Source organism: Haemaphysalis longicornis, unplaced genomic scaffold, assembly GCF_048455015.1.
Source record: "Haemaphysalis longicornis isolate Haplotype H1 unplaced genomic scaffold, Haemaphysalis longicornis Haplotype H1 scaffold_3, whole genome shotgun sequence".
In the NCBI taxonomy this organism is placed as follows: Eukaryota; Metazoa; Arthropoda; class Arachnida; order Ixodida; family Ixodidae; genus Haemaphysalis; species Haemaphysalis longicornis.
This window is the reverse complement of record NW_027526335.1, coordinates 223144491-223158274: the sequence shown is the minus strand read 5'-3', so window position 1 is coordinate 223158274 and position 13784 is coordinate 223144491. Positions and strand designations below refer to the sequence as shown.

Sequence of the window (13784 nt, the reverse complement as noted above, 5' to 3'; positions counted from 1 at the left end):
CGGAGACGACACCCAGGTAGTCACGTTCGTCAAACGAAATGTAACGGCAGTGCAGCACGAGACGGAATACCGAGATCGACCACTCGATGGTGGAGCTCATCCCGCGTAAGCGCACGGATAAGGGTCTACACGTCTTGAATGTGTACAGCCCACCCAAACAGAGGAAATGCGACTTTGGAGACTTGTTTTTCAGAGCAAAAAATCTAGCCAAAGGTGCTCCCTTGCTGGTCATGGGGGAGTTCAATTAATGCCCCACATCCAGCTTGGGGGTACAAACACACAATAGTCAAAGGTAGGGCTTTGTGCGATACAATTTAACACCACGATCTGCTAATCACCGACCCCATGAATTCGACGAGGCAAGGTAATAGTGTGTCGTCAGACACGACACTCGACCTCACCCTCACACACGGCGGAGTCAAGGCCACGTGGCGAAATGGCGAAAAACTTTCAGAATCATAGACGCGACGGCAAGCGAACCGATACGCGACATTTGGGGAGTGGAGTAAGAAAATTGTCGAAGTCGCTCAAGCGGCAACGGACAAGATAGAGAAGGACGAAGGGATCGAAACGACTGACAGCCGCCTCGTCGGCTTATGGAGGAAAAAGAAAGAATTAGAGGAGAAACTATGTAAGTGGATTGCAGCCTTAAATAGGGAGATTTGAGCTGACCAGACTAAATTAGGTAAACACATGAAGTCAGATGAACAAAAAAATGGGAAACGCAAAAACATGGAAGTTACTTAGACACCTACTCGATCCACCTACACGCCTACATCTACACGCGCCAGCAACTCCAAACCCTAGTCTACAAGTTCGAGGGAACCACGCAAGACTTACTAGACGAGATCCGTAATCAATACCTGGGGCCGTCCACCCGTGAAACTCTTCCCGAATACGCGGGAGCCGCAAACGAGGCCCTGGACACCCCGCTTACAGTAGCGGAAGTTAGAGCAGAACTAAATCACCTTAGAACCAAAACTGCCACCGGGCCAGACAAAGTCAACAACAAAATGCTACGAAATCTCACCGAAGAGCATCCCAGGCAGCACAGAATGTCTAGAAAACGTCGTATTTATGTAGGAAACGTCAGAAAGGGATTTCAGACAGGAAAAGATGGCCTCTAGAAGTCAATCATTGCAAGGATAATATCCATCCGACTATGACGTCTTTAAAACGTATTTCTGATAACTCCTTTTAGCAGTTCTTCCTCTAGCCTTCTTGTAGACGGCCGTAAAGTCCCGCGCTTGGGCGCGCGCTGGTTTGAGAGTAATCGGGTTTGGCGCCAACGGTATGGCCTGATGTGACTCCGTGGACTGGGATAACAGTGGCTTTCCTCTCTGCCTCTACCTCCTCCGCAGCGTTCGCATGAGCTTGGGCGCGCGCTGGGTTGAGAGTAATCATTTTGGCGCCAACGGTCAGTTTGCGGCTGGGCGCCGATCTTCGAGCTTCTTTGTGTAGCCCTCATCTTTGTAAGTATTTGCCATTTGTGCCCTTTTCATAGGTCACATTTTGTTCCGCCCGTTGATACCGCCGCGCTGTGACTCGTAAATGTTTCTGGTGCATTTGTGACAGTGATTCTGAAAAAAACCTTTATTTCCAGCCACAAGCGCCCGTGAAGTTCTCTTGATGTGTGCAGTTTTGCGATGTTGTCAAACACGAGTGTTTTATACGTAATACCGTGGTTAGTTTCAAGCGAGAAGTGTTTGGTTAAGCAGCTGCTCCTGGAATATTTTGTTCGCATTGTAACATTTATTAAATGTTTTGGTTTACTTGCGCGACAACTTGTGCTCCATCTTGGCATCCTTGGTCGGAAACGCTGAGCTGCGCTTTTACCTTAGTTTTTGGGAAAGGCGGCGTCAAAATTTTGCGGCATCTTTTGTGCACTAACCCAGGAGGGCCGTAGACGAACAAGTGGGTTTGTTTCACTCCTTATGAGAATTCTGTCGTCCCATGCCATGACGCAGTGCCTACCTGACAGGGCGTCGTGGGTGAACGTTTAGCCAGCCGCAGCGCCTGAGATATCTGTGTTTTGATGCCGATAAAGCTCTGCAAACCGCCTCCAGCACGGTTGCCTCTGCTCGAAGCGGCACTGCAATTTTACTGGCGCCTGTTTATTTTTTTTTCGCAGCAATTGATATCCACGCATTGCCGCAATTAAAACCTACACAGGTTCAAATCGCGATCTGTTTCGGAACCGACCCGACTGTTGCCATCGCGACATGCCGCCCCAGCCATAGATATGATAGACGTGGTAAGCGTCGCAAGATGTTAAATCCTGGTTAGAGATAAGGCTCTTTCGGCAATGTTAAATTAAAGTAGTGCAAAAATGTCGCGCGATGGTTAGTTTTGCATATTTTAGGCAAATTTTAAAATATATCAGCTTGAAACATCAATTCTTCGGAGTAGATATTCGGCCGGCGGCCGGCCTACCCGCGCGAGTGGAAGTTTGCCGGCAGTCTCCCCTTATTGGCTTGCTGCGGTCACATGATTAGTGCCGGCATGCTGTATGAGAACGCGCTTTGCCGGCAGTCAGCTGGCCAGTTTTCTTTCGCAAGCTGCCGTGGAGCGAAGAGTGCCGGTCTTCCGCGCTGTAAGCTGTTATTAGCCGGCAGCTTTCTTGATAGTTTTCTGTAGGAGCTGCCTAAGTATTTGCCGGCTGCTTGCCTCAGCCGCGGCGCATCAATGTTCCGTCAGGTGAAGGGTGCAGGCCTTTTACGCTAGGGTAATTATTTGCCGGCAGCTTGGTTTAACTAAAGGTCATATTCTAGGCCCAATTTTAATGCGCTGTGGCGGCGCAAATAACCGAAATAAGCCACCCGGCCGTGCTCTCACGGCAAATAATTATTCTGACACGAAATGCCGGCACTCTTTGCTCGCCAAGGACAACTTCCGTGACAGTACGACCGCGTGGGTTATTTCGGTCATTTGTGCCTTCACAACGCATTTAAAATGGACCTAGAATAGGACCTTTACTTAAACGAAGCTGCCGGCAAATAATTATCCTAGCGCAAAAGGCCTGCACCCTTCACCTGACGGAAGATCTCTGTGCCGTGGCTAAGCGAAGCAGTTGGCAAATAATTAGGCAGCTCGCGACAGAAAACTGCCGGTGAGATCGCAACCGGACAGCGGTCGAATATCGACTCCCTTAATTTTTCCAGACATGCCAGCGTTGACCTTTTCCTTATTGTCTTAACTGTCCCTTTACAGCTGATAAAAATCTTTCATCATTATCACTCACGGGATCGCTTTTGTCTGTAATTTCAAAACTGGAGGCTAGTTCCCGCACAAGTTTGAGTAAACGCCAGTTTACCTAAATGTGAAAAACTTTAAGGCTGCCTGGTTGCAAGCGAACTTAATGCATTGTGCCTGTTTGCAGCCTTTACGATTGTACGATTCGTTAAGAGTAATGAAGTGTAGGCTGTGCCGTCATCGTGGGGAGAGAAGGAAGGAAGTGGAAGGGTTGGCTTGTGAGCCCATCTGATGACGATGATGTGGGTTAGGGTGCCAGGTTGAGAACAAATTTTACATTGTAAGGGGTATTGGTTGGATAAAGGTGGTGCAGCCAGGTCGGGTGAGGGAAAGTGTTAGTGTGAATTCTACTGAGAGTAGTTTATTCGTGTTTGAGTAGGTTAGAATGAAGAGGGGAGGGATTGCCTATAAGGGCGCGGTAATGCTGCCTGATTGATGTCTTGGAAGGTGACCAGGGGTGGAGTGTCCAAATCGCCCTCGGTAGCCTTGCAAAAACGGCCGTGGGCCTGCTGGTGGGCATAGTCGCTGCCCACCAGTGAAGAATGAGCTAGAGTCCAAAGAAAACCAATGTTCGAGTGGAGTGATCATGGCTCAGTAGCTGGAGGGCTTTTGGGACCATTTTATTCAACAAGAAGCTACAACAGGCAGCCTGGGAATTCGTGAGTATGATCGGTGACGTAGTTTGGGTGATTGCCAGAGGAACAGTGAGTTCTCGGCGACCCAGGAGGAGGGGGTGTTAAGGGAGGCGCAAGTAATGAACTTATGTTGTGTAGTCGCCACTTCCAGGTGCCGAGACTGGGTGGGGTACGAACTTGCATCCGTGTACGCGATGTCATGGTGTTTTCCGTATGCCCGTTGGTGGTCTTGGCTACGAGCGAGACATTGACCTCAGTGAAGTGTGGGATGCATATGTTCTTGAGTAAAGGATAAACTTTAATGCGTTGCCGCCAGTGGTGAGGATTACTGCTCGTTAAAGCCCATTAGTGGAATTTTGTTTCATTGCTGAGGTATAGCCTGCACGGCTAAGAGTTGAACTCCCTACGTCTACAGTGGCACTGAATATGCACCACTGTGTCTTTGTTTAGGTCGCGCTGGGGTAGCCGTTTAGGGTAGCCGTGAGCAGAGTTGTGCTGTCATTTATACTGATATGTTTTGACTGTTTCACTGGAGCGAGACCTAGGCCATAAAACATAAAGTAGCTGTCCCTCTCCGTACATCTTCAACTGGTCTGCATTGCGCGTCTTTGTATTGTTTTACCAATGCAGCTGACAGGAAGCTCATCATGAAGGAGCTTGCTTACGTACGGCAGCAAAATGAGCAAACTTTAAATCTTCTGAACCGATGGTGCGAGAGGCCTCAACTGAACATGGACGACTGGAGCTTTCCCCTGAAGTGTGCTGAAGATTTAGGAAGACTGGAGGACAGCCTTCAGGAAAACAAGGACCTCGAACGCAGCCTGGTAGGCCATTCTAAAGGTGTTTGAAGTTCCCGCCTCACTTGCTGTTTATTTTCATATCAAGCGACTTGCAGGCTTAGGTGGCATATCCGTTGGCCACGCTGGGGCTCAGTTGCGGTTCTTATTTGTAGACGAATTGACGGCGAACTTCAGCTACTCGGGCCAGAAAAACAAGGCTTGTGCCGCCTCGTCAGAGGTTAGTCAATAGGTAGTTTGGGCTGTCAAGCCTGCAGTGTTAAATGAAATAGCACCATGCTTGCTGCTTCAGCTTGCCCTGGTTCAACTTTTTATTATCTTATTGCAACTGCTCAGTTTAGTTAAATTTATCTGGTAACGTACAAGAGGCCGTAAAAAAGGGATGTTTTCTGAATTATGCGTGCGTGTACAATTCTTTCTAGGAGGCTGTGAGAGCAAATATGCAAACACGAGGAGCCATGGACGCAGAAATGAAGACAGTCATCATGATCCAGCTCAAGAATGCAAAGGCGCGAACGTAAGACCCACATTGACTAACACATAACACGGTATTTTAAACGGATTACACATCTAGGCGTCTTTATTGACTTTTTTTCTGCAGTTCATCCAGACAACCTGAACAGCTGGAGGTACGACCAGTACAGCGCAGCTAAGGAAAGTGCAAGAAATGGGAAAGGCGTCGTCGACAGAAAGGTCACGGAGGATTTGCCCCTCATCAGTGCAGAGAAGAGGACCCCATTATCTGTTGTGGTTGTTGAGGGTATTTTTTTTTTTTTTTTTCAAGCATGTATGCCTATTGATGAAAAGTTTTGGCATTTAAGATAGGTGCACTACTACTGGTGATATTTGCTAGTCGTGCTGCACATGGCTTTTTATTTGTTTAGAAAAATTGTGCACTGTTTTCTTTTTTTTCAACCATGTATGATCCATGTGTATTGAAGAAAAGCTTTTGCATTCAAGATACGGGAGTGAACATATATGTTCACTCCCGTTGGTGATGCTTTGTTAGTCATACTGCACGTGGCTCTTTATTTGGAAGGAAGTATTTAACACTGCTGGCTCCAGGCGACCACTGGTATTCTGCCTAGTAATTTCGTGGTACATTTTTACAATGTAATCTATCAGATAAACGCAGTTCAATTGTTTCACTTTCCTAAGTTGGTATCATTTTTTGTAGAACAAGCGCTTGCATCTTATTGTTTCAGTTTAAAAACAAATGTACAAAGTTGTGGACCTGGTGGTACAATTTTCTTCTATTTATTTTTTCGTGAAAGTTTTATTTGTGCTGCATACTTGCTTTCAAGTAATCATACACAACTGTACAAGTTGTGGACGTGATGGTGAGTTTCTTGCGTGTGCCTTTTTTGTAGTGTTTTATTTGTGCTTCATTCGCGCCTTCCAATATCCATAAGCAAGTTCACACAGTTATGGACCTGACTTTACAAGTTTCTTGCATTGATTTCTTTTTGTTTTTGTTTTCAGAGTTCTGTTTGCCCTCCATTCTTTCTTTGAAAATAAGAAAGTGTAGAGTTCTGGACTTGTTGCTACAAGTTTCTTGCATTGCTCTTTTTTTGTTCAACGTTTTATTTGCACAGAATTCTTTCTTTCGTGTGACCACTGTAATGTTTTTATATAAGATGCTTCTGGCAGCTGGAAAGGATGCTTTCACCGCATTGTGTTCTGAATTGTAACGGTATTTTTCTCCTCAGTACATTACCCCCATGGCTTGGTCTCAATAAAATGTTTGCTCGAGCCAAATGGCTTTTAATTGCGAATGCATGCAGCAAAGCCGCTGCATTCGCCCACAGCATCACCTCCGGGGGAGGGGGGTATGGGAGGGGGGTTCATAAAGCCGTATTTAATACGTCTAAAAAGCGGCTCTAAATATCCCAAGAAAGGGATTCTTAGCATCTTTCTAAAGCCCTTTTCTAGACCAGAATTATCAGAACGTCTTCTAACCCTCTAAAATGCGGATTGAAAAGTCACATTAACAGACTTATACAGCTCTTGTAAAATCCCACTTCTAAACCGATTTTCGAGGATGTTTTAAAGAGAGTAAATAAATCGTCTAGAAATAGTAATACCCGCTGGACATTAGAGGTGATTTAAGACCTTTCGAAAACGTCGCGAATGCGTGATCGGATTGTCTGGGATGTTTGCAAGCCGTTTCTTTCGTCCTGAAAAATCGCGGTAGTAGAGCTACCTGGGATTGGCGGATCCAGAGGTGGAGTCCGGATGTCCTGACCCCCCCCCCCCTCAATTTGGGAATTTGTACCCCCTTGAAGGTGACCCCTCAGGTCGTAGAAAAAGTCTAGTTGAATATTTTTTTTCTATTTCTTGTATTTGTGGTTTGAAATATTTCAGTGAATAGAAAAAAGACTGCTATCCTCATCCTCCTTTTTATCATCATCATCATCATCACTGGTAGAAGATGACTCCCCCCTCAGAAAAAACCTGGATCCGCCCCTGCCGAAGAGTCTATTTATGACTTAGCCGCTTACATGCAAAAATGCTGGGACAGCTGAGAGATTCCTTCGGAATGGAAACGGGCCATCTCTATAGCGCTAACCACATGGAGCGATTTTTCCAGCGACGCGACGAGCGACGCGACTAGGATCCGCAGTCGCCGAACCGAAGTCGCTCGCCGAGGCAACCACATGACAGCGACGGCTCGAGCGACTGAGCATGCGACTGAGGATGGCGATTTCAATGTTTCCGCACTGCGCAAGGTAACGCGCTTGGTACGCTGGATGTTTGCAAACATTTTTTTTGTTCATTTGTCATAAAAAGCACGACTAAAAAGTATTACGCCTTTCTACCTTGCTTTTTGCACTTCATTGCATCTCTAAAACTGGTTTGGGTTATAGATAGCGCACGCTTTTCCTTCTGCGCCTCGTTTCTCGGCTCCAACATGAACGCCGTGAAGAATTCGCTTTCTTGACGTCGTTTTTCCCACACGGGTCTCACCCAGTGTGAGCGGGAGCCTTCTTGCTTCTGCTTCAGCGTGTACACAAGCTTTGCCACGCAAAGCTTTCTTTGCCGCTGCACCGCAAACGTCGTCTGCGTGGATTTGCAAAATCTTCCCACCGCTCTCTTTCCAAACCGGAGGTTGCGTGCTTACGTAGGGGCTCTCCTATTGGCTAGTCGCTGAGGCCACTTCCGGGAGGCGAGCGACTGTTTCTGGCGACCCAGAACCGAGCGATTCGATGAGCGACTTGGTGCGCGGCGAAAAGTAGTTCGTCGCTAGTCGCGTCGCGCCCCAAGTCGCTCGCAAAATCGCTCCATGTGGTTGGGGCTTATCACTTCATGTGTCGGCAAGCTAATGGAACGCGTAGTCCAGACCAGACTTAGCCGATATCTAGAGGACGAGGAACTGTACCCGGACTCCATGATAGGATATTCAGAGCTAGGCTTTCGGTCTGCGATTGCTCCAGATCAGAAAAGACATCATAAACGACGCGGGTAAAGATACTACAACCATCGTCGGTCTTGACGTTGCCAAAGCCTTCGACAACATCAGACACAGCCATCCATCACAACTTGAGCAAGTTAAAGGGGCCCTGAAAGGCATTTTGAGCACACTAAATGAACTAGCGCAACCGTTAGATTGGGTCGTCAACGCCCTCTGTGCCAAGTATTACTCTTTTACGCGCAGCGGAAAGCTCACACTTTTGTTGCAAAGTTTGTAGTTTTTTTCTCACCCTTCCCTTCATGTTTTTGGACGCCGCCATATTCACATGACTACATCATCGATTCCCAGATGTTCGTCATGAGCATCCTGACAGGGCTTTTTCGCGTACTTCCGGCAAAGAGATGAGTCGTCTGCTCAGCGTCGGCTCGCCGGCTGATCTGCCAGCGGAGTGCCGGAGTGCTTGGGCATTTTACGACAAACGAAACAAGTGTAAAACAAACGCTTAACCGTTTGTATTGAATGCAACACGGCCATAACACGACATGGATATTCTCTTACCTGAGTACGTTCCATGAAGAAAGCGTTGAAGCCCCGTGGCACTTCTTTCGTGCAATCGCAGAGAACGCCCTGAGCTGAATGCCCGGGTTTGACGCACACATTTTATTGAACTTCAAAACAATCCAGAGATGCGTTTCTAACGAACACAACGTCACAACATGCGTTGAAAGTCTGAACCACGATTGACAGAGAATTGGTTGCCTCCTGCCCGTCGTAAATTCGGTACTCACCTGGCGCGCGGTTTGCGGGGACGAACAGCAAGTCACTTAACTCTGGCGCACAAGCCGATGGCTTTTAGCCACGCACACTGCACATACCCCATGCGAGGTTGAGTCGTACGTCGCTCGAGAAAGATAATCCAGACCATGGGAAGCACTATCCACCCGCAGAAGCACAACGTCGCATTTCATCGCGAAACAAAGGCGTCCACAACACACACACCATAGCCTCCTGTAATGCCAAACGCATATCGCCCTTCCCAGTGGGAGTGAGTGGTACGCCTGCAGTGCCGACATGTCGCAAGGTGGGGCCCCGAGCTGAACCGGGATCACGCAACCGTAACTGACTTCTAGAGCGGTTTGTGCCTTGTTGCCAGGGCAACCGATGTTTGAGATTGTCAAAGAAATGGCGCTCGCTCCAGCGCTAGAAAACTCAGAGCCGTGGCGGAGCATGTTTTGCCAACGTTGCCGCTCTCCACCACGCGTCGCCCCAAGCTGAACTGGTCACATGATTGAAGCGTTTTGTGCACGGGTTCTGTATCGGTTTAATATGACTTTTTCACATGCCGCCCGAGCCGCCGGCAGGAATTACCACCGCCACAAAATAAGACCCGGCACCAGCGGGGCCACATCTGATACGGCGCTTTTTGGATAAACAGTGCGCGGTACATCAAGGGAACGAGCGCACGACCCTCCCCGTGCGGCTGCGAGTTCGCCGCCGATAAAAAGTCATGTGCCGCCAGCAACGTACACCGCGAAAGGGCAAGGCCAGGCCGCCGCATACATGCGGCCAGATTTTTCGTTCGCTTTTCCAGCCTTGAGCGGAGTCCGGGATTCATGGTGTCAACAAAGCTTGCCCGTAGCAGACGACAGTCTGAGCAGCGCAATAGCGGAAGTACGTCACCGCTGCGGAGCGCAGCATCATGGGAGGCAAGGCTCTCGCGCCGTCAACAGCGGAGAGTAAGTCGAAAGGAGGAGGAAACGCGGAGCGACGATAATGCGCGGTTTTTGATTTACGATTTCTCAGCTAATACTCATCGCTTTAACAAAATTCTTGCGGGAGGAGATTGCAAATACATTGCTTTATTTGGGTACATGTACATCCAGCATCGGCGGAAGGTATTTCAGGACCCCTTTAAATGTAGGCGCTAGAACGTACAACTACGTGCAAAATTTCCTCTCAGATTGCACGGCAAACATAGAACTGGGAGTATGTCCCTGGAAAACATCAATCTAGGCAACACGGGAACGCCACAGGGTTTGGTACCACCTCCCACCCTCTTTAATGTGGCTATGATAGGACTCCCGGAAAAACTCGACAGGATAGAAGGCACCATAACATGTACGCGGACGATCGGTAAATCGTGGCAGCAATGTACATATCGAGAACGTTCTTCCGAATGCCATAGACGGGATCGAACGCTACTTAGAGCCGCTGGGACTCAAATGTTCGGCCGAAAAATCCGAGGCGCTTTTCCTCCTCCCCGAAAACAACAAAAGGATGGGCAGAAATGACTGTGACGTAAACTGAAGGCCGGCGGCAAGCCTATACCCGCAAGGGACAAGCTCAGAGTCCTCGGGCTATACGTTCAGGACTCCGGTAGAAATACTGAGACTATCCGCAAACTAGACAACGACGTCGCGCAAATTTGCAGAATGTTAGTACGCATTTCCAACAAGCACGGTGGAATGAAAGAGAGTAATCTACTCAGGCTCTTTCCAAGCCTTCGGCGTTAGTAGGGTACTCTTCGTAGGCCCCTTCCTGAAGCTAACCAAGGCAGAAAAAAGTAAGCTCGACGTCATAATTAGAAAGGGAATCAAATGTGCGCTAGGTCTTCCCCCAAACGCCTCGACGGCCAAAATACTTAGTATGGGCGCATCTAATACTATTGATGAACTGATTGAGGCGGCAAATGCGACACAACAACAACGGCTGCTGAGCAGCAAGACGGGTCGGAGAATATTAGAGCGTCTGGGATACCAGACAGGAGAAAGAGTCAAAGACAGTATAGAGCTACCCAAGCAGCTCAGGGAAAAACTTACTGTGTCACCCCTGCCAAGAAACATGAGCCCGACGCATCACGAGGCTAGACGTAAAAGTAGAGCCAGAGCCCTGCAAATTAAATATGGTGGCAGGACTGACGTCCTGTGCACAGACGCAGCGCAATATCAGACGAAAAAAGCTTTCGCGGCAGTGGCGGTTACGGAAAACGGGGTCCCCGTTTCGTGCTGCACGGTACTGAGCAAAGACGTAACAGAGGCAGAAGAGTCAGCCACCGCTCTGGCGATGACTCAATCAGGAATGAAAACAATCGTGAGCAACGTGAAGTTTGCCATCAGAAACTTCGATCGAGGAAGGATATCCAGTGTGGCATGGAAGATCCTCGCGAACGTAAAGGCACCCATCAAACAGGCAACATTAGTGTGGGCACCAGCTCATAGGGGTCTCATCGGGAATGAAAAGGCACATGCGACCGCCCGAGGTCTGACAGTCTGGGCAATCGCTGCCGCCACCGGTTCCTCCGTATGCGGAGCCCCTCCCGAGTGCAGACGACGGGCTAGGCAACTTCCACGAAATAGTACAATACTAGCTCACCCGCACTTTACTAGGAAAGAGGAGATATATACTGGAGAAGGTTACAGGCGGGGGTCTTCCCAAACCCCGTATTGTACAGTAAATGGCACCCCAAAGTATCCGATTCCAACTGCAAAAAATGTCAGGGCATAGCGGATCTCGTTCACATGGTCTGGACGTGTCTTTCTTACAAAAAACCTCACAGAAGTGCTGCATCCTGGGAGGCCCTGCTACTCAGCCAGGCCTCCGGCACTCAGAGAAAAATCATCGGTCTTGCCCTGGAAGCCGCCGAATCGCAAGGGATTCTGGCCGACTGATGGGGGGCACACCCATTTGTGCTTTTGACTGGTGCAAATAAAGTTTTCCCTCCCTCGCGTTATCCCGCAGCTGAGCTTCGCGTGATCTCACGAGACCATTGCTATGACGACGACGAACACTACTTCGTCAGGCTTAACAGCTGCAAGATCGCCCTTTTATCAGAAAAACAAAAAGTCTTTATCGATTTAAACTTTAGCTGAAGGTTACAATGCGCAAATTTAAGACGAAATCAACAGCTTAGAACACGTCATCGCACCGAGGGATTAGCGACGAAGCTGTTTTCGCTGCGAAGCGGGAGGGCTGGGCGCTGCCATGTTGGTCGACTCTACGTACGTAAACAACGTGAACACCGCAACGTAAAAATTCGAATATCTCACGCACGTCCGTAACACTCACGTAGGACCTTCACGTTCTGAGCATGCGCACTGGTCACCTGTGAAAGTTCTAGGTACGTGGAGCCTCTACATACGTAAAACTAAAACTCTCTGTTATCACTCAGCGAGGTTTTCCTGCACACGTTACTGGCCGAGCTGCCAGCCTGAAAAAGCCTTCGCTGTTAAAAAATGCGGTAACAACAGCATTGCAACCACAAATACAAAAAAGGCTTTCGCTCAAGCCCAGATCTCGCGGTTCGCGTGCCAAGCCAAAGTGTAACAAATAGTCCCAACAGGTAACGCACCAGCAGTGTGAATGCGGGAAAATTGAATTGAATTCAGCAAATCTTCATTGCATTTACAGGTGTGGAAGCGGGCCTGTTGGAGTAGCTCAGGCAGCAGGAATAATGCTGTTTTGGAGGAGCTTTCGAGCAGTAAAAGAGCAGCTTTGGAGCACCAAAAGGTGAATTTAGCAGATTTCTAGAGCCAAACATCATTTATTTGCAGTTTTTCACTTCTGGTAAGCACAAAAATATTCAAATGGCTTTTACTCAACATTCCGTCAATACCAAGCAGACCACTTTGTTGACAAGGTAGAAAAATATACGTTCCCAAAATTACACAGCTGACAGAGCAATCACCAAAAAAAAACGAGAGATAAGTGATGCTTTACGCAGATGCAACTGATTACACTTCAGACAAGTGAAAAATAACACCATTACAGCCATGAGAAACAACTTGAGAGAAAAAAAAAAAAAAAACACTTCCAGAGCTAGGCGAAATGCACCTAAGATAGGTTTACCTTCATTCTACACCTAAAGAAACTATAGAAAAATAAACCTAAGAGAGGAAGAAAGTTCCTGGAGATAACCTGAAGCAGACCTGACTAGATTCCAGAGAAAGGCAAAATAATTAAATGTTCACGTTTACAAAACGAAGGGAAAAATATTCGCACTATTGATCAAGTAATTGACACACTTGTAACTGAGCAAAAATACTGTGCAAGTGCTTCGTGTTTATCCAAATAACGAACGTACCAGTGTTTATCAACTTGTTTTCTTCGCAAAGGGAGAACGGGGGAGAGGACGCTCCTCCCACCTGCAAGAAACAGGTGGCACTGGACAAGACAGTTGCAAGCTTTAATTAAGAGACCGCTTGTGCAAAGCATCGCCTGTTGTTTCATCCTGGTGAACAGGGCACGGCGGCATCCAACTTTTGGAATGGCAAGCACAACAATAAAACCTACTTTAGTTATCGCTTTTCACACCACGCGCAAAGATTGCAATGACGGCTGGTGCCGACGCACGCATCACGGTGCAGTGTGCTGTGCGGTGAAGTTGCATTTCAGGCTGAACTTCGTGAATTCACCCGCACCACAAGGTCACTCTCAAGTCCCGTGAAACTGTGTCGCCGTTTGGAGGCCGGGAAATGGAGACGGGCAACTCCAAGCTCCGAGTATCCTTCACAGAGTCCACCGGAGTGCGCCATGTCGTGAATGACAGCTGAACGAATGAGTGCCTACTGCTCCGTGCTCAATGCGACTGGCTTGCGCTTCATCTCGCACTTGCCTCACATTTTGTGGTGCCACTTTGGAGCAGTTTCGGCGCAATTCTGCCTTTTATAACAGGATGGAGCTAGAAAAGCG

General features: G+C 48.1%; 1 protein-coding gene across 4 annotated transcripts; it reads left to right on the top strand.

Annotated features, from left to right (window-relative positions):
• Positions 1-1051: 1051 nt before the first annotated feature.
• Positions 1052-6854, top strand: LOC144176009 (uncharacterized). 4 transcript variants are annotated; one of them, XR_013323748.1, is made up of 5 exons: positions 1052-1472; positions 4518-4727; positions 4840-4904; positions 5107-5201; positions 5286-6854. XR_013323748.1 is itself a non-coding variant. In XM_077705102.1 (4 exons), exons 1-4 carry the CDS (start codon positions 4535-4537, stop codon positions 5335-5337), a joined length of 405 nt encoding a protein of 134 aa, XP_077561228.1. In that variant the 5' UTR covers positions 3848-4534; the 3' UTR covers positions 5338-6854. The 4 variants fall into 4 exon arrangements, 2 of the variants coding, with proteins under 2 accessions (XP_077561228.1, XP_077561229.1); XM_077705102.1 differs by lacking the exon at positions 1052-1472 and having other exon boundaries at positions 3848-4727; XM_077705103.1 differs by lacking the exons at positions 1052-1472; positions 4840-4904 and having other exon boundaries at positions 3851-4711.
• The last annotated feature ends 6930 nt before the right edge of the window (positions 6855-13784 follow it).

Excerpts from the sequence above, each read along its gene's own strand:
- LOC144176009 (XM_077705102.1), top strand. The coding sequence starts at position 4,535 with ATGAAGGAGCTTGCTTACGTACGGCAGCAAAATGAGCAAACTTTAAAT. Across the intron at positions 4,728-4,839 it reads CCTGGTAGGCCATTCTAAAG|ACGAATTGACGGCGAACTTC; the intron begins GTGTTTGAAGTT and ends TCTTATTTGTAG. Across the intron at positions 5,202-5,285 it reads AAGAATGCAAAGGCGCGAAC|TTCATCCAGACAACCTGAAC; the intron begins GTAAGACCCACA and ends TTTTTTCTGCAG.